Source organism: Cervus canadensis, chromosome 21 (genome assembly GCF_019320065.1).
Source record: "Cervus canadensis isolate Bull #8, Minnesota chromosome 21, ASM1932006v1, whole genome shotgun sequence".
NCBI classification, from domain to species: domain Eukaryota; kingdom Metazoa; phylum Chordata; class Mammalia; order Artiodactyla; family Cervidae; genus Cervus; species Cervus canadensis.
In genome coordinates this window covers 7,267,898-7,290,929 of record NC_057406.1, presented here as the reverse complement: position 1 = coordinate 7,290,929, position 23,032 = coordinate 7,267,898, and the positions used below count along the sequence as shown (strand labels likewise).

General features: G+C 54.1%; 1 protein-coding gene across 2 annotated transcripts; it reads right to left on the bottom strand.

Moving 5' to 3' along the window:
* Window positions 1-12,550: 12,550 nt before the first annotated feature.
* TOB2 (transducer of ERBB2, 2) lies at window positions 12,551-22,691 on the bottom strand. Of its 2 annotated transcripts, none has more exons than XM_043440642.1 (2): window positions 22,165-22,691; window positions 12,551-16,455 (listed from the first exon to the last, which is right to left on the bottom strand). In XM_043440642.1, exon 2 carries the CDS (start codon window positions 16,357-16,359, stop codon window positions 15,322-15,324), a length of 1,038 nt encoding a protein of 345 aa, XP_043296577.1. In that variant the 5' UTR covers window positions 16,360-16,455; window positions 22,165-22,691; the 3' UTR covers window positions 12,551-15,321. The 2 variants fall into 2 exon arrangements, with proteins under 2 accessions (XP_043296577.1, XP_043296579.1); XM_043440644.1 differs by lacking the exon at window positions 22,165-22,691 and adding an exon at window positions 19,768-20,103.
* Window positions 22,692-23,032: the final 341 nt, after the last annotated feature.

The following is a 23,032-nucleotide window of genomic DNA, read 5'->3' as shown; positions in this document are numbered from 1 at the left end:
GCCCTTTCTGCACCTGGGTGCTGTTTGCATTTGGGAGAGCCAGCCTAGGTTGTCACCATCCAGCGGGGCTGCCCGGGGCCCCTTCTCCCCCAACACTCAGGAGTATTTCATTTTGCATTTGAGAAAACTGAGGCCCAGAGGGAACTTGTGACTTGCCTGAGGCCCCCTCCTTTGAGGGATTTGGCAGCTCCAGAACTGGGAGCTAGCAGTGCTGGCCCTCAAGTAGTGACACTTGAAGTCTGGTGAGCATGGGGTGGGGAACCATTTGGGGAGAAGGCTCACTTGGACGAGGGCAGGGGGAGGCACCATGTGAGCAAATGCCTAGGACCAGGCCTGTGCTCAACACTGTTCAGAACAAACATGCTCTGATCTGGAGGAGGGGCTGGCGGGGATCAGTGCTGCCCCCATTTTCCAGATGAGGAAACTGAAATGCAGGAGCACAAAATGACCTAATCCAGGCCTCACAGCACATCACGCCTGGTGGGGATGGGGTCCCGTCTCTCCTGGCAGTCCCGTTTGAGCTTCTGAAGCTGGGTGGGGGCGGGATGGATGGCCGCCATGCGGATACAGGGAAGAGGCGGGAGGGAAGCCCTGCCACCGCTGCTGGCAGGGTGTCCGGTTCTGCCTCCCTCCCATCCCTCCTCCATGGGCTCCAAGCCCCCACTCAGGACCACATCTGTCCTCTCGGCCTGGCCAAGGGTCTCCCTGAGCATCCAGCCTCATCTCTCACCATATTCCTGACACTCAGACCTGCTGAACTGCTCATAGATACCTTTAGAAATTGCTATTTCAGGCCTCTGAGCAGTTGAACAAGATGTTCCCGCTGCTGGAATGCCCCCTCCCGTATCGTATCTTCGTGGGGAACTCGTATTCATCCTTCACAACTCTGCTGTGAGCCATCATTGCTCCATCGGATCACAGTTATCATTGTGACGGTAATTGCTATGTTTGCCACCTGCCTCTCTGACTGGACTGGCAAGTCTTAAGGCCGAGCACTACTCCAAACCCAGGGCTTGGATGAACAAATTAGATTGAGCCTTATAAGGTGGGGGCAAGGCCGATTTTGCAGAATGGTGGAATCTGTTGTATCCCTTAGTTGGCTTTTCTGATGGGGTTGGGAATGTTGCATGAAGGCCACAACTCATTATCTGGCCAAGTCCCCCGGGCTACCCTCCCCCCAGTCCCTTAATTGCTCTGCCCTAACCTCTCTGATGGATCATCGAAAAAGCAAGAGAGTTCCAAAAAAACATCTATTTCTGCTTTATTGACTATGCCAAAGCCTTTGACTGTGTGGATCATAATAAACTGGAAAAGATGGGAATACCAGACCACCTGACCTGCCTCTTGAGAAACCTGTATGCAGGTCAGGAAGCAACAGTTAGAACTGGACATGGAATAACAGACTGGTTCCAAATAGGAGAAGGAGTACGTCAAGGCTGTATATTGTCACCCTGCTTATTTAACTTACATGCAGAGTATATCATGAGAAACGCTGGGCTGGAGGAAGCACAAGCTGGAAAAAAGATTGCTCGGAGAAATATCAATAACCTCAGATATGCAGATGACACCACCCTCATGTCAGAAAGTGAAGAAGAACTAAAGAGCCTCTTGATGAAAGTGAAAGAGGAGAGTGAAAAAGTTGGCTTAAAGCTCAACATTCAGAAAACTAAGCTCATGGCATCCGATCCCATCACTTCATGGCAAATAGACGGGGAAACAGTGGAAACAGTGGCTGACTATTTTTCTGGGCTCCAAAATCACTGCAGATAGTGATTGCAGCCATGAAATTAAAAGACGCTTACTCAAAAAAAAAAAAAAAAAAAAAAAGATGCTTACTCCTGGAAGGAATTATGACCAATCTAGACAGCATTTAAAAAAAGCAGAGACATTTACTTGCCAACAAAGCTCCGTCTTAGTCAAGGCTATGGTTTCCAGTGGTCAGTAGGAGTAGAGTTGGACTAGAAAGAAAGCTTGAGCGCGAAGAATTTGATGCTTTTGAACGTGTGTTGAGAAAGACTCTTGAGAGTCCCTTGGGCTGCAAGGAGATACAACCAGTCCATCCTAAAGGAGATCAGTCCTGGGTGTTCATTGGAAGGACTGATGTTGAAGCTGAAACTCCGATAATTTGGCCACCTGATGTGAAGAGCTGACTCACTGGAAAAGACCCTGATGCTGGGAGGGATTGGGGGCAGGAGGAGAAGGGGACGACAGAGGATGAGATGGTTGGATGGCATCACCGACTGGATGGACATGGGTTTGGGTGGACTCCGGGAGTTGGTGATGGACAGGGAGGCCTGGCGTGCTGCCATTCATGGGATCACAAAGAGTCGGACACGACTGACCAGCTGAACTGACCTGAACCTCTCCTCTCCATCCTGCTCCATCAAACCAAAGCAGGGGCAGTTCCTACCTGCCACCCTCCTGCTGTCTGCTTTCTTCCTTCCCCAAAAGCAACCACAGGACAGATCTTTCCCAAATCTTAGAAAGCTCAGGATTCTCCTAGGGAACGTGCTTCAAATGCAGAATCCCAGGCGTCATTCCTGGAAGGCCCACACAAAGGGACCTGGAGCAGAACTCCAGAACCCGCATTGCAAGAAGCCTTCCAGTGGCCCCAACAATCCTACTTTTGGAGCTTCCTGGGATGCCACGACCACCAGGGAGGGAGGGCCAGTGACCTCCAGGAGGGACCCGGGGCTGGGGATGACCTCCGATGGTAGTTGCCAGGCTTAGAAGCACGGCTTCCTCCATCTACGGGGCCAAAGGGGGGCCCAGAGGCCCGCATTTGCTGCGCCAGGTGCGTGTGCAGGCCTCAGCGCTGGGGAGACAGAGGCGGTTATAAATAACAGCGAGGCCGGGCGGATGAAGTAAGTGCGAGCAGGGAGGCAGGAACCGCCGCCGGGGAGCGGGGGAGGCGGAGGCGCTCCAGAGGGCCGGGAGCTCCCTTGGGTCCTGGGTGACCTTAGGGACGGTTGGGGGGGCGGGGGGCGGGGGAACCTCCGGGCCTCGAGGCGGGGCCGAGGCGCTGCCGAACTTTCAAGCCAGGCCCAAGCGAGGGGAGTGACCAGGCCGGTTCAGGCGCTGGAAAGGAGGCTGCGCGGCGCCAAGGCCGGGCACTGGGGAGCCAGCGAGGGGCTCTCAGTACAGGGTTCCCCCAGCCCCGGTGAGCGGCCTCGGCCCCTCCGCACGCCCAGCCCCAGCCTCGGCGACTTCGCCGATTCTGCTTTGGGCCTTGGTCTCCCCAGGTATCAGGCCCGCCTGGTCCCCCAACTCTCGGGGGCCGAGGACAGGGTTGCGGGAGGTGGAGAGGTGGAGGGGCGCGGAGGGGGCTGCCCTGGTGCGGAGAAGCCGGAACAGCCGGGCTCTTCCTCCAGGGGCTCCCCTCCCCTTCCCCACCAGCACTGACGCTCGCCCCACTCCGCCCTGACGTTCGCCTCGCCCCGCCCTGACGTTCGCCTCGCCCCGCCCCGGCGCTTGCCCCACCCTGCACTGGCTCTCGCCCCGCCCCGCCTCGCGCCACTGGTTATGTAACCCCGCCCCGCCCCGCCCTCTTCCCGCCCCGCCCCCTCCCTCTCGCTCTCTGCTAGGGTGGGGGTCTAGCAAAGGATCGGCCTGGGCCCTGTCTCTCGGCGTCACTTTTCCTCTCCCAGCAATTTCCCCTTCTACTTAGCGCCAGAGGGGAAACTGAGGCAGCTGTCCAGCAGGGCACAGCGAGCGGGGCGGTGCACGGGGGGATGGGAGTGACCGCTCTCGCCCGGATCTTGGGGCCCCCGGGGGAGCCTAGATTGCGGTGAGAGCCCCAGCTCCGGGTGGAGCCCGCGGCTTCCTCCTCTGAACAAAAGTTCCTTCCCTGGCCTTGATCCTGGGGGCTCTGGAGGTCCCCTGGTGAGGAAACTTCCTCACTGTGCGTGGGCCACCAGTATCTTGAATTCTAAAGTCAGGCAGTGAAGCCCAGTGGTGACTGATCCCTCCGCCCACCCTCTGAGTGACCTTGGGTAAACTGCCTCTGAGTCTCAGTGTCCCCACCTAGGAAGTGGGGATGCCCACAGGCCCTCCTTTTCATGTCCTAGGGAAGAACCCTGCATGTCAGCACCTGCTGGGTACTTAACTGTCCTTCTCCTCCCCTCTCCCCTCCCAGGACATGACACAGTGCAGGGCCTGGACCTGGCGTTGGTTGGGCTGGTAGGCGGTGCCCCCGCCAGGCCAGTCAGCTCCCAGTGGACCTTGGCTTTTGCCCAGGGAGCACATGGTCCTGGTCTGCCCTGTGGCCTGGCTGGCAGCTGCAGGTGGGGCTGATCCTGCAGGGGCTGCTGGTGACTCACAGCAGACCCTGCCCAGTTGCCCTCCCACAAGACCCCTGGGAGCACCCTGGGGTCCCCTGCAGTGCCACCCTTGTTTGCACTTTCTGAAGTAGCCCACCCAACACGTTTTGAGCACCTTCTACAAGCAGGCTTTGGGATGAGAGAGATATCTGCCCAGACCTTTATGGTGCTTATACACAATGAGAGCCTCAGTCTCTTTCATCTGCAACATGGGGATAATCACACCTCCCTTCCCTCTTGCTTAGCCTCTGCCGGGATGAGATGAAATGCCTCTAGCCCTGCTTCCCTTTATCGGGCCTGGAGTGTGAGCCCAGGGCTGTATGTTCATTTTACCTTCAAACAGCAACTTGAGGTGAGAACTGGTGCCCTTTTACAGTTGACAGCAAGAGGTGGAGTAACTCCTCCAGGCAGGTGATCAAAAGTCCTGGTCTGCCCAGGCGCAAAGGCACTTTCAATGGGAAAACCAGAAGTCACCAGGCCACACTCATCTCACAGGTGACAGTGTCTGAGTGCAAAGTCTGGCAGTCTGGCTCCAGAGGCGCATGCAACAGCACCAGACTGTCTTTCCCTCCATCCATATTTGCTGAATGAGCGAAAACATCTCTCCCCTGACCTGCCCCCAAACCTTGCTGAGCACCTTGGCTCACAGTCTAGCCTGCTCTCCGCCAAGAGAGTCCTAAGGGAAGCAAGCGTGATCTCTGGGTTCTGCAGCTGAGTGTCTAGGACCCCCTTGCCCCCTCCCTCATTCTTCTCTGCAAAGGGAACCCCCGGGGTCCACCCATCAGGCTCCTCCCTGTTGGGGGAAGCTGGGTTCTCTTGGGGGGGCCAAGCTCCTTGATATCAGCTGTGTCCCTTTGTTCTACAGCTCAGTTTCCTCACCTGTAAAAGGAGGGTGATAAAGCCTGCTTTCCCGGCACCCAGGAGGCCCTCAATATATTGATATAAATGTTGTTATAATGTGGTGATTATAGCAAACTGTTCTATCAGTGGTTCCCTCTGTGGGGGTGACTATCCTGAATGCTTTCAGTCCGCGCCTGTGTGTGTGTGCACACATGTGTGCCCACTCACTCAGCCGTGTCTGACTCGTGACCCCATTGACCATAGCCCATTAGACTCCTCTGCTCATGGGATTTTTGAAGCAAGAATACTGGAGTGGGTTGCCATTCCCCACTTCCCCGCCCAGGGGATCTTCCCCACCCAGGGATCAAACCCTTGTCTCCTGCGTCTCCAGCATTATCCAATTATAGCAAACTAGTCCATTAAGGGCTTCCTCTGTGAGGGTAACTATCCTAAATGCTTTCAAGTACTAAAGCCCAAGGAAGTCGACGCCATTTTCCAAGTGGAATTCTGTGTCTCATGAAGGTTGTGAACTGCCTCAGGCCACAGCAGTGAGGGACAGGACCTTGGTTTTCAGGGTTCTATATTCTTGGCGAACTTAGCTCAAGTGACAGCGGCTGCGGGTGACATGGAGCCATTAAGGCCCAGGGTAGGGAGGGATTGCTGAGGTCCCCACAGGGCGCCAGGCCCCCTGCCTGCCTCCCGGATAAGCTGGTCCGCTCCTTGCCCAAGGTGGCAGGACAGGTTGTAAGAACCAGCCTTCGCTCAGGCCAGGCTGCTCCCCCCACATTGGGCTGCCTGCCAGAACCCTCTGCCAGCCACTGTTCCCTGTCCACCAGCCAAGCTGTGGAGCAGTCCAGGACATTGTGTCCAGAGAGAGGGCCAAGTGGGCCCCTCGCCCCTGGCCGATGAACCCCTGCCCCACCCCTCTGGGCCTCTGGCCAGCCTTGCCTGTCCCCGGGCCTGGCACGCCTCGGCTCCTCCTGCCTCTCTGCAAGCCCTGCCAAGGAGGGGTGCCCGCTGCTCCAAACCATGCCCGCTCCCCAGAAGATGACCCCACTCCAGAGAGAAAGGCTTCCTGGTGTGCCTTTCCGACGAAGCCAGCTGGAGTCCTGAGAAGCATGTTTTCCTGCCCCTGGCAGTTTTGCTCTGCCTGTCCTTGTCCACACATCCAGCCAGGCCCAGGTGAGAGGCCCCCGCCTTGAGAGGCCAAGGCCTTGTCTCCCCGCCCCTCGCGGCCCAGGGCTAAGAAAGCCGAGCTGCAGAGAGAGGCGGGAATTTGGGCAAAGCCCTGCAGTTGAGGGTTGAGAGTTCAGTGGGGCAGGCAGGGGGAGGCGGCCTTGGGGAGTGGGGCCCAGAGAAGTGAGGAGCACAGAGGCTCCCTCCCCACAGCTCCCTGCTTCCCCCTCTGCCAGGTTCTCGCCATGTGGTTTTGTTTCCCTGAGGGTATTTTTCTCATTTGTTTATCAGGTTTCCTATTTATCTTGCCCACTGGACCATGAGCCCAGTGCGGGCAGGGACTATGACTTGTCTCACAGCTTTATCGAGGAATAATTGATAAACAGTGATGATGGTTTCATAGTATGTCAAAACATGAAATTTCAGTCACCCCCCAAAATTCCTATGTTCCCCTCTTTAATCCCTCCCTCCTGCCCCTTCCCCTCCTCCTCCTGTCCCCAAGCAACCACTTACCTGCTTTCTTTTTTCGACCTGATTAGTTTACGTTTTCTAGAATTTTCCATAAGTGGATTCAAACAGTATTTTTTTTTTTCTCTTTCACTCAGCATTAATGTTTTGAGCTTCATTCATGTATCAGTACATTTTTTAAAAAAATTGCTGAGTAGTTTTCCGTAGTGTGAATTACCAGGGTATGTTCAGCCATTCACCTCCTGAAGGACATTTGGGTTGTTTACAGTTTAGGGATAACACATAAAGCTGCTATGAACATTTGTATACAAGTCTTTGTATGGACATTTATTTCCTTTTCTTCTGGGTGAATAGAATGGAATGAGGGGGGGATCATGTTGTAGATAAATGCTTAACTTTTAAAGAAGCTTCTAAATTATTTTCCAAAGTGGTTGTGCCATTTTCCATTCACACCAGCAGTGTATCAGTTCAGTTCAGTTCAGTCGCTCAGTTGTGTCCGACTCTTTGCGACCCCATGAATTGCAGCACGCCAGGCCTCCCTGTCCATCACCAACTCCCGGAGTTTACTCAAACTCATGTCCATCGAGTCGGTGATGCCATTCAGCCATCTCATCTTCTGTCGTCCCCTTCTCCTCCTGCCCCCAATCCCTCCCAGCATCAGGGTCTTTTCCAATGAGTCAACTCTTTGCATCAGGTGGCCAGCAGTGTATAAAGGTTACTAATTCCTCAAACCTATGTCTCCTGGCATTGGCGTGCAGATTCTTAACCACCAGACCACCCGGGCAGTCGGAAACTGCCCTGATAACTGACTTGTAACATTGTATTAGTTTCAGGTGTGCAACATAATGATTTGATACTTGTATATACTGTGACCTAGTATAGTTGCCTTTTGAAAGTTCCTCATGGATTCTCTATGAAAACTCTTACAAAAACTGTTTTGCAAATGTCTTCTTCCAGTCTGTAGCTTGTCTTTTTATTCTCTTAATAGTATCTAAGAGAAGTTTTTTATTTTGATAAAGTCCAACTTATTAATCTTTTATGGATCATTCTTTTGGAGTCCTATGAAATCTTTGTATAACTTAAGATCACAAAGATTTTCTCTTCTCTTTCCTTAAAAAATTTTATTGCATAGAGTCTTCGTTGCAGCACGCAGGCTTTCTCTAATGTGGCACAAGGTCTTCTTGTGGCGGTGAACAGGCTTCTCTTGTCGCAGGCCACGGGCTTTAGGGCCGGGGGCTCGGTAGTTGTGCTGCACAGGCTTAGTTGTCCTGCAGCATGTGGATCTTGGTTCCCCGACCAGGGATGGAACCCGAGTCCCCTGCATTGGAAGGCGGATTCTCAACCACTGGACCTGGACCGCCAAGAAAGTTTCTCTTCTGTTTTCATTTAGACGTCTTATAATTTTAGTTTTACATTTCCACCCTCTGGATATCTCTGTCGCTTCGTGAAGGAGGTCATCTGCAGTTACTGTGCACACAGCTTTACTCCCTCGTTTCTCTGCTTTCGAGTCTTGTTCCTTTTCCTGCCTCTCTGCCCGCTGCGTGGAGCCCCTCAGTGCTGAGTCCAGGTGCCATTGTACTTGGCATGTGTGCTGAGCCATTGCTACTCCCCCATGACCTTCTATCAACCCTCTGAAGAGCCTTTAGGCTGGAAAGGAGCCTCCTCTGGGGGCGCTTAGGGCTCCCTGAGCATCCTTCTCTGCCCTGGATCTGAGCCTGTAATGGAAGCGCAGAGTCTTAATCACTGGACCACCAGGGAAGTGCTTTCATTCCACCAGCAGTCCCCCTGTCCTCCAGCAGGCCCGTGCCCAGGGTCCAGGTCAGGACCTGGCACCGAGGAGGGGCTCTGGGGAGGTTTGTTGATTGAAGGTGTGAGAGAACTCTTTCTGTGTGCTCCCAGCCTGAGCAGATGGGGCAACCTGGGGATGAGCAACAATGCGCACGTTGGAGATTAGATCCCAGCTCGACATCTGGGCTGGGGGGCCATGATGTTGCCCTAAGAACTTCTTCGACCTCATCTTGTGCTGCTTGCCTGTCTCTTGTTGTTGTTGTTTAGTCACTAAGTCGTGCCTGACTCTTTTGCAACCCCATGGACTGTAGCCCACCAGGCTCCTCTGTCCATGGGATTTTCCGGGCAAGAATACTGGAGTGGGTTGCCATTTTCTTCTCCAGTCCCTTGTTTATGGCTGGTCTTTTCATTCCCTGAGCACACTATGATTGTTCTTGCCTCACCCTTGGATGTGGCTGACTCCTCTGCTGTTCTCTCTGCTAACACTCTTGTAATTCAGGTCGCAGGTTGAAAGCTACCTCCTTGGGATGGTTTGCCTTCCCCGACCACCCAATCCCAAGAGGTAATGGTCACTGGCTGCCATCCCCAGTTTTGGTTGTCTTGATGGAGCATCCATCCTCACCATCTGACACATCCATCACTTGTTTTTTTGTGGTTCATAGAAAATAGCTTCATGAAGATAGCTGGGGGACTTCCTGGGTGGTCCAGTGGTTACAACTCCATGTTCCCAATGCAGAAGGTACGAGTTCCATCCCTGGTTGGGGCACTACCCTCATGCTGCATGCCTGGAACAGTGTCAGCACTAGTGGGGGCTCCGTTTGGAATGGTAAACCTTGAATGTTGGGTGATTTCCTACTGCAAAAGAGGGCAGAGCCAGCCTCAGAAGCCAGATGTCCAGGTGACTGGGCCAGGCATCTTCTCCTCCCTGGACTCACCCAGCCCTGTCACAGCCCAGCAGGTCTTCATGTCTGGGGGGCTCTCAGCCCATCACTCTTTGCTCCCCTCTCTGGGGAAGGAAGAGGTGCTGGCCCAGGGTCCAGCCCCAGTGGTCTAGCTGGACAGGGGCCGAGACTCACTGCCTCTTGTACAGATGGGACAGAAGTCAAGGGGAGAGACAGATATCTGAGGTTACACAGAGTCGGCAGCTCTGAGGACCCATTTCTTTCTCTGGCAGTTGAAATTCCCCAAATTAATACCCAGCAAATCAGCAGGTTCCTGTTGCCCAGGGACTTGGAGACTTCCGGGCGGGTCCCAGCCTGCCCTTAGGCCCTGCCCACTCAGAACTTGGCCAGAGTGGCCAGACCCAGGGAAGGGAGGCAGGAGGACAGGGGTGTGGCCCTCCACCCTGTGACTCACTGGGGGGAGGTGACAGTGAGGGGCCCAGACAGCGGCATCCCCTTGGCCTCGGGACTGGCACTGATTCAGGCAGGCGGTGTCGAATGGAGCCGGCTTCTCCCGCCACCATGACTCACCCCTCCCCGCCCACCTGCTCTCCAGGGAGAAACTCCCAGGCGGTTTCGGGGTTCACACAGGGAGTGACCGGCATCCTTCCCAGGATACTGCCTTGCTGGGCCACAGCAGCTTCCCACCCCTGCGGAGGGCAGACTGGGGGCCAGCCTAGCGTCTGCCCTGAGAATGGGGTCTCTTTTTTTCACCCCAGCCTGGTCTTGCTGTTGGCAGGGCTGGGTTTCGGCCTGTGTGCTGAATCAAGGAAGGCTCCTGGACTCGCTGGCTGGTGGTGTTTGAGGATGGGTGATTATGGCCTTGATGATGAAATGATACTTGTCATTTGCTCTGGGTCAGCCACCGTGCTCAGCATTTCCTACTCACTATTGTAGTTAATTTTCACAAGTAGGTGTAATTATTATCCCCATTTTAGAGGTGAGGGAACTGAGGCACCTGAGTAGGTGGAGTGGTTGCTTGAGGTCACTCAGCTCTCGGGAGTGGCAGGGTTGGGACTGGAAACCTCGTTTTTCTCAGGGAGCAGAGTCCAGATGCTTCCCTGATGGGTACCCTCTTGACACATTCCCTGGGAAGGGGCCATGGCCTTGCTCTGCCCCTTCCTGCCTCTTCTTTGCCTCCTGATCCCTGGGCCCCCAGGCCCCCTGTGCACACCTATCCTGTCACTGCTGTCCCCCCGTATGCCCAGGGCAGTGGGTGCTCACAAAGCGTTTGTGAATAAATGAGTCTTTTCCCCAAGGAATTCTGAGATGCCCCGAACGTTCTTTCTCCCCTGGCCCCCAGGTCTCCCACTGCTGCGCTTCAGAGCCAGCAGTTGATGATTAAATGGACACATGGACATATGAACCAGTCATTTCTGTGCCTGGGCTGTGGAGAATTTGGAGGTGTGTTCACATCTCTGTTCTGCTCTCTAGCTGCACTGTGTGGGCTCACTGCAGTGGCTTCTCTTGCAGAGCACGAGTTCTAGGCTCCCGAGCTTCAGTAGCTGCAGCTCCCGGGCTCCGCGCACAGGCTCAGTACTTGTGGCACATGGGCTCAGTTGCTCCGTGGCAGGCGGGATCTTTGGGGATCAGGGATCAAACCCATGTCTCCTGCACCGGCAAGTGGATTTTTTACCACTGGGCCACCAGGAGCCCTGGCGTTTGTTCTTTCAGCTGGAGGGGCTCACTGGGGAGGCGACCTTGGCACCTGAACTGGGCCTCCCCCAGGCCTGTCAGCTCCCTGGCTGACAGGAAGTGGAACTGAGTGGCTGGGGGCCCAACTCTAGCAGGGTCTGTGCTAGGTGTTTGCTTTATATCAACATAAATAGGAGTGACCATGTGAGGGGCCCTGGGCAGCCTGTGCCCGGGCACACGGAGACAGGCTGGACTTCTCTCTGCCAGGGCCTGGGAAAGGGAGACCTCTGCCAGGCTTGGCACACTGGACTGGGGCCTCACTCCTCAACAGACTCTGTTGGGGGAAGCGGCCCATGGACTGGCTGGACATCAAGGGCTCCTGGGACCTCGTGCAGATGTGGGGTGCCTGGCTTGAGAGCTTCCAGGTCTAGTTCACACTTGGGTGGGCAGGGATTGGTGTTGTCCTGTTTAGGGGGGGCGCAGTTAGGGGCCTGAGGAAACCCCCATCCTGCTGATGCCCCAGAAGAGCTGCTTGTCCCCTGCCCCAGCCTGGATGGAGGGGGCAAGATCAGACCTCCCATGCCCACCCCGTGTCACTCTTCCGTGAGAGTTACCATAGTTTTATAAAAAGGCCATACATGGGTCAAAAAATTGGCTTCCCCATTTATCAGTTTTATGAATTTAGCATGGAGGCCATTTCTCAGTTGTACTGTGGAGGTCATACCTGTTATCATCAGGTTGCTGTGAGGGTAAAACAAAATTCAACAAACACAGCCACCCTCTTCATCCCTTGGGCCTCACGGGGCTGCTGTGCATCTCCACTGGGGAGGAGGTGCCAGGTCCCATGGTAGAGGAGATGGCTGAGTTCCTAAGAAAATAAGCAGGTGGCAAGGCAGGGGGCCGGCTCCTCCCCAAGCCCAAGCTCAGGTAGGCTGTTTCACCCCTGAAGCACCTCGGGAATTGCCCGGCCGAGAAGCACCAGGTTTTTGGATGGAACCTGACCTGGGCAGGCTTTTCTCATCCTTGCCCACTCCTAAGGGTCTAGCAGCCTGAGGTGGAGAGCAGGCTGGAGGCTGAGCCGTCCCTGGGCTGCTGTTCCACCAACAGGTGTGTCCTGTTCTCACCACTATCAGCAGAGGAAGTGGGGCAGTTCCCACTTCATGGAACCTGTTTCCAACGTGGAAAGGGCCCCGTGGGAGTGGGCACGCCGAAGTGTCCTGTGCTGATGGGCTAGGTAGGTGATAAAGAGGGGCCCGCAACACCGTGACCCTCCAGGGCTCACGTGAGGATGGCCAATCATTTCTCAAAGCTGACAGGCATCACTCCCAACTCACCCTCTCTCAAAAGGGGCCCTGGAAACAAAACAAGCAGGGAGCCAGCAGGTTATTATATATCATGCTTTTAATACAAACTTAAAAAAATCTGGAACAATATAAACTGTACAGATTTGATCAATCTTTTTGTTTTGTTTTTAAACTAAATCTCTAAACACACCAATGTTCCATTCCAAAATATTGCACAACATTCTGAATACAAAATGCTTGATTGTATTCCTCCTTCACTAAAGAAAACAAGTTCATTACCCTGCTCCCCCAAGCTCCTCTGCGTGTTGCCTCAATGCCCCCCTTCCCATCCCTAGGGGTCACACTAGAGAATCTACAGCTCACTGCATTGAGAAAAAGACATCATTCTGGACTAAAAGTTTACATTCTTTACAAGACAATCCACCTTTTGATTTGTTCCTGGGAAAGAGGGGTAGACAGAGAGAGGATGGGGAAAGGGGAGAAATAGGTTTTATTCTCCTCTTTTTTTATTTTAAAGTTTGTTTTTCCTGAAAAAATATCTTTCTCTCCTCTTTTTAAGAAAAAATCTTGAAAAGAAAAAAATTACGTTTTTTTACGTTAGAAATATACATATATTATATATACCTCTTACATTTTACAAATGTAGCAAATTATTCAATACAAACGGACACCAAAAAATGTAAAAAATAAAAAAAAAAAAGTCTTCCTACGAAACCAGGTAAATTAGTGCAGATTTCGGTTTTGTTTTCTTAAAAAAAAATAAAATTGAAGCAAAAATGCCTAGATTTGAGACAGACACACTGAAGTGGGCCCAAGAGCCCAGCCCAGGAGTCATGCTCCTGAACACACATTTTTCTTCTTATTTCAAAAGACACTAAAGGGGTGGGTCCCCCCCTCCCTGTTTGTGGTGAGAAATGAGCCGGTCGGGTGTGGTGAGTGCCTGTGTGCGTGAGCATGGGAGGAGGGCTGGACGGGGGTGTAAGGCAGCATCCAACCTTTCCCAGAGAACAGCCTGGGCCTGTCACCTGTGCAGGAGCTGAGGGCTAGGGAGAGGGTGGCCCAGATTGGGCTGGCCCCTGAGAAGTCTAGGGGGACAGATGGTGCTGGGCTGAGGAGCCAGGGCATTGCCCTGCTCAGGGAGGTAGAGCTGGTGCCCACTGCAGGGAGAGGAGGCTGGCAGTGTCTGCCGGGGTGGGACCCACTGCCACAGCAGTTGCCCACTTGGGGTCACTGGGGCGTGCCAAGGGCTTTGGGACTTTCTGGGGATGGGGCCCCTGGTGCCCACGCCCACTTGCCAAAGCGTCATGGTGTGGAAAGCTAGCCCACTGGGGTCGGGTCGAAAAAAACGACTTCTCTCCAGCAGAGGTGGGCGTGGGGTGGGGGCCATGTGCCTGTCCAGCCCATCATGTCCTCAGAGCATCAGGGCCCAGGGGGACTGGGAGTCAGGCAGTGAGGGGAGGGCAGGAGGTACCAAGAGGTTCCCCAGCAGGCAGAGGAAGAAATGTACTAAAACAACAACAGCCCAAAGATCGAAGTCTCAATTCAAGGTTTAGGACTGCCCACCGAAGATGCAGACCCCAAACTCCCATCCCCTCCTCCCCAGGTACTCAGGGGAGCAGTTCCCACCCTGGGCTGAGGTCACACAATAGAAGGGTCCGAGTCCAGGGACTTCTCCTCTTAGGTATCAGAGGCTGGGTGTTTCCTTAGCCCCTCACTGCTAACTTTTTTTTTTTTTTTTTTGGTCAAAAACAAACAAAAGTGCAGATCCCTCCGCAGTTGGGAAACCAGTGGTTTCTGCACTGCCTTCCCCTGGGAGTGTCAGGTTCAGCCAGATTCACCCTCCATATGAACCACAGAAGGACCGACTGCCCTCCCTCAGCCCTTTCCCCAACCTCACACATAAATAAGCACTTGCTGCAACCCGGAGTCACACCTAGAGACCAAGTTTCACATGGCTTGGAATCCCATACAACAGGACAGCAAACCATGCATGCATACCGACACTCACCCCACCTCCCTGCCCACCACCACAGGCCCAGGAAAAAGGGGGCTATAGGAGAGGCCGCCTGTGCCAATGGCTGGGGCTCCAGGGCCTCGGTGACTGTCTGGGCCAGGTGAGAATGGTGTCGTGGGGCCATGGGCAGAGATGAAAGGGACACCAGACAGACTGCTAACTTCCCTGGAGTCACAGACATCAGCTCAAGGGGGGAGGGTGTCAGGCGGCCAGCTGGCAGCTCCCTAAGGCTCAGGCCGGAGAGGGGGCGGGGGCAGGGGCTGGAGTCAGACCTATTTGGGTGGCAGGGCCCAAGAAGGCCTGCTGAGGTTGGATGGCTTTGAGTCAGAGGACAGCTGGGTAATGGAGGCAGTGACACAGGGCAGTCTCTCCCTGTTTTGAGGAGGGCCGGGCCCCAGCTGCAGTTCTTCCTTCCCTGTGAGCTTGGACACACCAGCCTTAAACCAGGCGTGTGAAGGAGGGAGGGAGGGAGGGAGGGAGCAGGGAGCAGCAATTCACATCTGGACCATTCTTAGCACAGGAAGCCACTAATTAAAGATGTTATATAGAAAACTACATGTAAAAAAGAAAAAAAAAAGAAATATAAAACCCAAACCAACCAAATAAATCAAGAGGCAGGCAGGAAAACAGCAGGGGGGGCCGAGTTAAACCCGATTTGCTGCTTCGGAAGCCCCCTCCCACTCCATGCCTGGGCTGGATCTTGTTTCTAGAAGTTAGAGTGAGAAGACTGGAAATCTTGTTTTGTTATCTTGCTTTTCCTCTCTTTTTTTGGCCTTTCCTTTCCTTTCTCTTTTCTGTGGTCTTGGGTGCTCCTGGCCTCGCGGGCAGGTAGGTGGTCAGTTGGCCAGCACGACAGGCTGGAATGGCTGGCTGGGATACTGCATGGTGTTCAGGTTGTAGCTGAGGCCTTCCACGAAGGGTGTCTTCTCCAGAAAGAGGCTGTTGGCACCCCCACCAAACACCTGGGCCACGTCGAAGCTGCTGCTGTTGCAGGTGCCAGTGCCGCTGCCCCCAAAGGAGGCTGGGGAGCCGCTGCCCGGGCCATCGGCCCCGTCAAAGAAGAGGCTGGGCGAGCCAGCGCCGTTGTACACGAACTCCTTGGCGTTGGGTGAGAGCTGGGACTGCGGGGCCGGGTTGGCGGTGACGAAGTTCAGTGAGTGCAGGGACAGAGAGAGGCCCTTCTGCTTCAGCAGGTTGTTGGTGGGAGAGCGGGCCAGGCGAGGCTGCTGCTGCGGGGGCTGCGGGCCGCCTGCACCCCCGCTGGCCACCCCACCCCCTCCTGCGGCCCCACCCCCCTTCTTCATCTTGGTGGAGCCAAACTTGGTGGCTGCAAAGGAGGCGGTGGTAAAAGTGATGGGCTGGGCCGAGCGGGGGATGAAGGTGGGGCTGGGCGACTGGCCAAACGACGGGGACGGGGAGTTGGACAGGGAGCTGTCCTGGCTGCCGATGGGCACGAAGACCTGGGCATCAGGGTTGAAGCTGCTCTTGATCTCCTTGTCCAGCTCGGGGGCAACACAGCCCTCACTGTCATCCACATACAGCACTTTCACAGCCCCCTTCTCACCAATCTGGTAGGACACCTCGAAAGGGTCGATCCAGACGCTCAGCTCCTCGGGCACGTTGGCCCGCACGTCCTCCACCGCTAGGCCACTCCGCTTGGCGGCCAGCTCCACCACGGGGTCCACTATCTCACCGATGTGGACACAGCGGAAGCCAGAGCCCTTCAGCGGCTTGTCGGGGTACCAGTGGCCTTCATATTTCTTTTTCAAGAGTCGCTCGAGCTCCTCGCCAAACAGGTCTGCCCGGCGCCGGGGCAGCTTGTTGTACAGGTAGGAGATGATGAAGTTCAGGGCTACTTTGATCTCCAGCTGCATGGTCCTCTCCTAGGCAGAGAATCAGCGCAGGTACGTGCACAAGTCGAGGGGAGTGGTAGGAAACGTAAGGTGGGCAGTCTTGGGCTCCAGACAACTCTGAGAAATGAAAAAGAAAGGCTTCGTGAGTAGATATGCAGAAAGCTAGGGGAGTGGGGGTGCATGACATGAAAGACAGAAAAGCATCAACTTTGGAACACAGAGACCCAGGGTCCCATTTCTGCTCTACTAGTGACAGGCTTGTATGTGAGACTGTGGGTAGGTCACTTTCTTCTGAGCCTTCCTTTTATCAGTAACACGATATTTTAGGAGGCACTTGATAAATATTTTAAGTAATTCTAAAGAAATAGGGGTGCTGTAGTTTCCACTATTTTGAGAATTCAGGTCACTCTGAGTGACACCAAAAAAAAAAAAAAAAAACCCCCGAAAAACTGAGCTCCTAAATCAGAAGGAGAGGGGAAGGTTCTTACTAACTGGTTCCCACAGTGTCTTGGGGAAGTCGTATTCCCAGACTGTCACAGGTCACGACAGGAGTTTAGACTCTTCATTTCTCCCCCTTAAATGAAAAGTGATACGGGTCCCTGAACAGGAAGTAGCACCGCCAGCATTTCATGGGAGGCTGGGATTCCAGTCACATCCCATTTGCTATCCTGGGTTCCCTGGGTGTGTATATGCTCTGGTTCACTCGGCATTTGCAGAACTGATTTTTTTTTTTTCGCAGAACATGTAACCAAGGTATGCATTTCCATCCAGACAAACCTCCAAGAACAGAGACTAGTGTACAATTCCCCCCGAAAAAGCCAAGACCTATCACAGACACACAGACCATCATGGAACTGCTGACTAGGGGCTGCCCTAGGGAAGCAGAGGAAAGGAGAGGGGAGCAAGCCTTTTAGGCGAACAAAGCCTCAGGAGCAGTACTGGCGTGGCCTCAGGGAAGTCTCTGCAGTTTCTGGCTGTGATGAGGAGGGGCAGAGAGAAGAAATTTTCCATCACCCTCCAGCCTCCAGCTGGGGACCCATCATCACTCAGCCTCCCAGGGACTGTCTGACCACCTGTCCTTGGCACTGGACCAGATTTATCAAGTGTTTGGAGATCCCTGGAGAGGAGGCAGCCCAACATAAACACTCAGCTTGTTATTTTGGGATTCTCTCACAGCCAGATCCACAGAGGTCAGAAAGGTTTATTCCTGAGGTCTGGGCCAGCCTCATTTCTCAGGAAGACGATCTGTGAGGTCCTGAGAGCAGTGATCCTAATCGGCTCGCTTTCTCCACAAGGGCAGATCCAGGCTTCTACCGTGGGAGACCTGAACTGAAAACGGCCATCTTTGAGGCCGACAGAGCCAGAACATGTCCCCCGCCAGACTCCTGGGTGCGACTGTGCTGCTGAGCTCAGCCCAGAGACAAGACTCATTCACGACCAGGGACAGGCATCTTCTGTCCCTGGAGCTGGATTTCTGACTAAAATCCCTTTGGGGTCCAGCACAAAGTATCCAGGTGGTCACTCTAGGCTTGAGGATCTCAAGCTTTCTGAACACCTGCCCCAGCTCACTACACAGCAATTGTAGGGTCTGCGCCCATGGTTCCCTAGGGGCACTTTAAGGAATGAACTCTCAGACAAAGCTCTGAGGTGAGTATCAGAGAAAACGCACTGGGTCAATATGGAGTATCTGATGACACTGGCTAAGTCTATGCCACCCTCATCTCAGGTCTGAGAGAGCACAGGCAGCATCAAAATTAATGCTACGAGCGTGGCCTCTGCAGAGCCCTCCACAGGGAGGCTCAGGACTCAGGAGACCCTTGTCCTCCCCTCTGTTCCAGCCTCCAATACAGACTTAATCTCCGTATGTCTTCAGATTTCTATTCATGGTCAGCAAAAATTAATTCCAGAGTCCTTCTAGGCTTAAAGAGAATGGTAAAGATAAGCAGCCTTCTGTGTATGAGGACTGGCTTCATCACCAGATGCAAAGCTAGCCACCAGGACTATGCCCCCCCACTCTCCCAAGAATGGAGGTCTGTAAGGGCCACAGTGGCCCACTAGGAGTGTCCAACACATAGGAAACTAAAGAGTTGTGAAGAAAGTTGGCACTGATTCCCAAGAACGGGCCTGGAGTTAAAGACAGTGTCTTCAAAGTATTTTCGAAAAGGAGACCTTGAACATGACATATGACACTTCTCCCAAGGCACCATATGGCCTCTTGGTATGCCACACGGTCCAAAAGGGCTCCTGTACCCGTCTATGCCTTCTCAAACTCTGCTGCCTAACTGCCTTCCAAGTCACCTCCTCTGAACAGTTCAGCCTCAAAATGGGAGCGTTTTAAATGCAGGCCAAAGTCATTGGGAAATAAGCCTCCCACCTCAAAATACAATAGAATCACTGTCATCAGCCCTGCCTAGCTAGCCATTTTCTGCAGCATAAGCAAGTAACGCTGCACACCAATTTATACCTCTGTGATGCTGCTGCACAAATAAGGAAGTATATAATGCCACCTTCACTTCTTTAATTGGAGAATAGGCCAGGCCAGATGGCTGTGGGGTGGAACCTTAGAAAAATGCCGGACAACCAGAATGAGCTTTTCTGCTTTATCAGCTCAGGCTCTAATTTTGACTTCAAGAAGCTTATGGAACAGAGGATTAAAGCACTACTACTGTCTTTAACTAAAGATAGGAGTGACCACTCAGATCAGTTTGTTCATTTTTTTAAGGCTATTGCACAAATTCTAATGCTTATATACTAAATATTCATACAATGTGGTAAAATTAGAAAGCTTAAAAATAACTACCTTTCAATAAAAGGAACAAGTAGATTCAAGTTAAACCACAGGAGAGGACTCAAAGACCTTCTACAACTCTGACTCAGGTGCAAAAGGCAGGAAAAGTGACAAAAAGAAAAAAAGGCTAAGTGCTTAACAATAGCAAAATCGACCTTTTGTCATTAAAAAAAGTTGAAATATGAGATTAAAATTGTCTTTAATTTTTTTAATTTTAATTTATTTGGCAGCATTGGGTCTTAGTCCTGGCATGCAGGATCTAGTTCCCTGACCAGGGATCGAACCCATGCCTCCTACGTCGGGAGTGCAGAGTCCTAGCCACCAGACCACCAGGGAATTCCCTGTCAGACTTTATTTAGAATCTCATCCTCTTTCACTTGCTTTACTTCCAACAAAGCTAATCCTGGATTCAGATCCCTGGGTTGGCTTGTGTTTTAAAAGAGTAAGCGCTCAAGGGAATGTCAAAAAGCGGGGGAAGAAAGAAGCTGAAAGGTGGCTGCAAAAGTCAACGATATGGTAATGGAGACGCCACATAAGTGACAAAAACGTGAAGGACAGTGTTCAGAAGAAAAAGTTATGTTTTAAAGGGGGAAAAGAGGGATGGTGAGGGAACCCACCGGGCCCCTAAACTCTTGAGTTACCTGTAAAACATTCGGGCACCACAAGCCTTAACATCCAAATCGTCCTACTGGAATCAAGTGAGTGTGGGAGGAGGACTCGGCGATCTCAATTTTGACAAGACCAGTCGATGTCACTAACCGGGTGCTGGGCAGCGGGGGCCTGGCTCTGGCGGGACAGGGGGGTGGCCCCACCCCACTGGTCCGGAAGGCGGGTGTGGCTGAAAGGCTTCCAGGACTTGCGGCGACCGACCGCAACACCCCACCCAGTGTCTCACATCATGTCCCTCAAACATGGACTGTGCAAGCCCAAGCCGGCTTGCAAGGCTCCTTCCAACTAAGTGGGCCCGTCCTCACCACTCCAGGTTTCTCTGAATCCAGGAAGACCTGACTGCGCCCCAACGTAAGAGGGGCGGGCTCTTCACTCTGGGAATTGTAGTCTTCAGAAACCTCACCCTCAGGTTGGAGCAAATGACCTACTTTCTCTGCACACTACACTTCCCTGCGTACTTTGCGAAGACTCAGCCAGGGAACTACGCATGCCCGGCGGAGGGTGGGAGAATCCAGGAAAAGTTTCCGCTGCACATGCGCGCTGTGGCGGGCTGGCGCCCACCCCTCCCTTCCCCGCCCACGGCCTAATACATTTTATATAAATTCTACCCTTAAAGCCTACTCCTCGTATTGTATCACCCCACCATATCCAAGTCTCGACTTCTCAAGAAGCTAAACTTTCCCTCCTTCTCTCTCTTCACTGTCTCGCATGACTGCTGAATTAAGGATCAGCTTCTAATGAGTTTTTTGTTGTTTTTTTTCTGGGTGAAGGTGGTAGGCTGGGACAGATAGGGTCACATTCCTCCCCCGCCTCAAACCCCTGCCACTTTAATCTGTATTCTTTGGGCTGGGTGGTTTCCTTTTGGAGTTGCTGTAGGGCCGGTGGGTTCACAGAGAAAAGACCTTTTTCCCTTAATGCCCAGCGGGCTCCGCTACAGCACCCTCACAGCCAGGAACGAACAGGCAGGAAATCAACCAGTTCTCCCATCCTCTCGGCCAAAGAAATTCCCAGTTTTGAGCTGCGGGGAGGCGCTGGGCCGACAATCACAAGGCCCGACGCCAGCAGGGCCCAAGCCTCACTCCTCTCCTAATCCAAGTCCGAGTAACCGGAGCCGGCTAGGTAATGGGAAAGAGTTCCCGGGCAGGGAAGGAAAAACGGTACATCTGACACCTGAACAACATCTTTTAATACTTAAAATTGTTGGTGAGTCTCCTCCCACTGAAAGACCTGCGCTATGGACCAGACTTACCAGATCCTAAGCAAAGCTCCCCTACAGGGTGTTAAACCTCCCTAATCCTTCCTCCCACACAAGCTTCTTTCCCTCCCTCCGCTTAAGGGGGGGATGGGGGCAGGCACCCAAGAAAGCAACAGGGCTGTTTTTCTGCTGTTAAATCAAAGATGAGGGACCCTTTCCCAGGGTAGGGTGGGTAGGAAGAAGGGGGGGAAAAAAAAGCGTTAAGATACTGAGCAGACATCCGGGAACCCCCTCGGCTAGCCGCTAAGTTGTCGCCTGATGTGTGGCGTTCTGGCTCTTCTAGGGGGTGAGAAAGGCCTGCCAGCTGTCGCCCGTCTCTCTGCTCCCTCCTCCCCCTCCGTTTCTGGTCAAGGGCACAGTCCATCCCCTGGACAGGAGCTTAGGAGTAGGGCTCTTCCTCTGAGGCACCTCACCAGGGTCAACCAGTATCCACTGATACTGCTAGAAGGGTACTTTTTTTCCGCCCAGCTTTCCCTTGAAACACTGACGAGGATAAAGAGCTCAAGCCAAAATGGTGAATTCTGGCTTGGCGACCAGAGAACAGTCATCACTGACCGGTCCAAAAGGGGGGTGGTGGTGTCCATTCTCCATCCCTCAGGCTCCTCAGGGCTCAAAATAAACCCTATTAATTATTACCACCACCCCCCCCCCCTTCCCTGCACACGGGCAAAGGAGGAGGAAAGCAAGAAGGCCTAGATCCTCTTCATTTCTCTTGATTTATTTAATGGTGTTGAGAGCTATGTTGGGGGGGGGGGAGGACAAGGAAAATCTAGCGACTCTCTAGGATATTAAGAACGGAGGGAGGAAACGCACCCCACCCAGGAGGTGGTCACACTTGAAACTGGGAGAAAGAGGCTGTGGGATACCCCAGGATAAGAGCGAACGCGAGGGAAAGAGGAGCACGGGCTAAAAGGTGGGCTCCAGTGGGGAGGTGGAAGGGGGTAAAAAAAATGCTGGCCAGGTGTAAGGGGGTGCGATAGCAACGTGGAGCGTCCAACAGGGCGAACAGCCGGCGTGGAGCGGAGGTGGGGGAAAGCGTCTCCGGCCTGTTTGGATCCTTGGCGGGGGGGGGCCACCCTATCCCCCTCCGCCCGCACGGCCCCCATTCACTCACTCGGGTCTCCGCCGCGGCGGGGCTGCGTGCCGGCCGCGGGGCGGCTTCTCCCTCCACGGTGGTCCTGCGAGCCGAGCGGAGGTCGTTCTCCTTTTCTTGGCACCGCCGAGCCCGGGGCCGATGTGTCCTTTGCTTCGTGGAGGGTTAGGGGGAACGAGTGAGAGAGGCTTATGGGCTACGACTCTCAGTAATTCTTTCCGCTTTTTTGGAGGTCGGGCTCAGCAGCAGGGCGGCGCGCGGGGGGCGGGGGGCGGGGGTTGGTGGTGGTGGTGATGGTGGTGGACGCAGGGCTGGCGGGCCAGCCGGCGGCGGCGGCGACGACGGCGCGGGGATGGGAGGACCAGGAGAGTGGCTCGCGTCGCGGGGCGGAGGACGGTCCGAGCTCTTGCCGGAGGACGGTCTTGCCCTTCTGGCCGCGCGTCGCCCGAGCCGCTCGCTTCTCGCCGCTAGGACGAGGACTCGCACCTTCCCGCGCCCCGGCCCGAAGTGAGCAAAGTCAATGAAAAGTTTCACCCTTAGCAACCCTGCGCACGGATCCGGCTTCCCCACCCCTGCGTGATGCGTCCCTCCGCCCTGCAGGGGCGGGGCCCGGCGCCGGGCCGGGACTACTTCCCGGCCGGCGGGCGGCTTTAACCCCTCCGGGCGCGCGGCCCGGCGCTCCGCGTGGAACCCGGCGGTGGCCGGGTCGTCGCCCTTGCCCCACCCTCCGGTGGCTGGCCGGCCCGCCTCATCACTTAGCCCCCTCCTTGCTCAGATGTCAGCGAGGCTGCCTCTGGCCGGCCGGCCTGTGTCACATGGGCCGTCTCCTCTCCCCATCACGACCCCGCATTGTAGTTATTTTTTTTTTCTTCGTGCCCCCCGCCCCTCG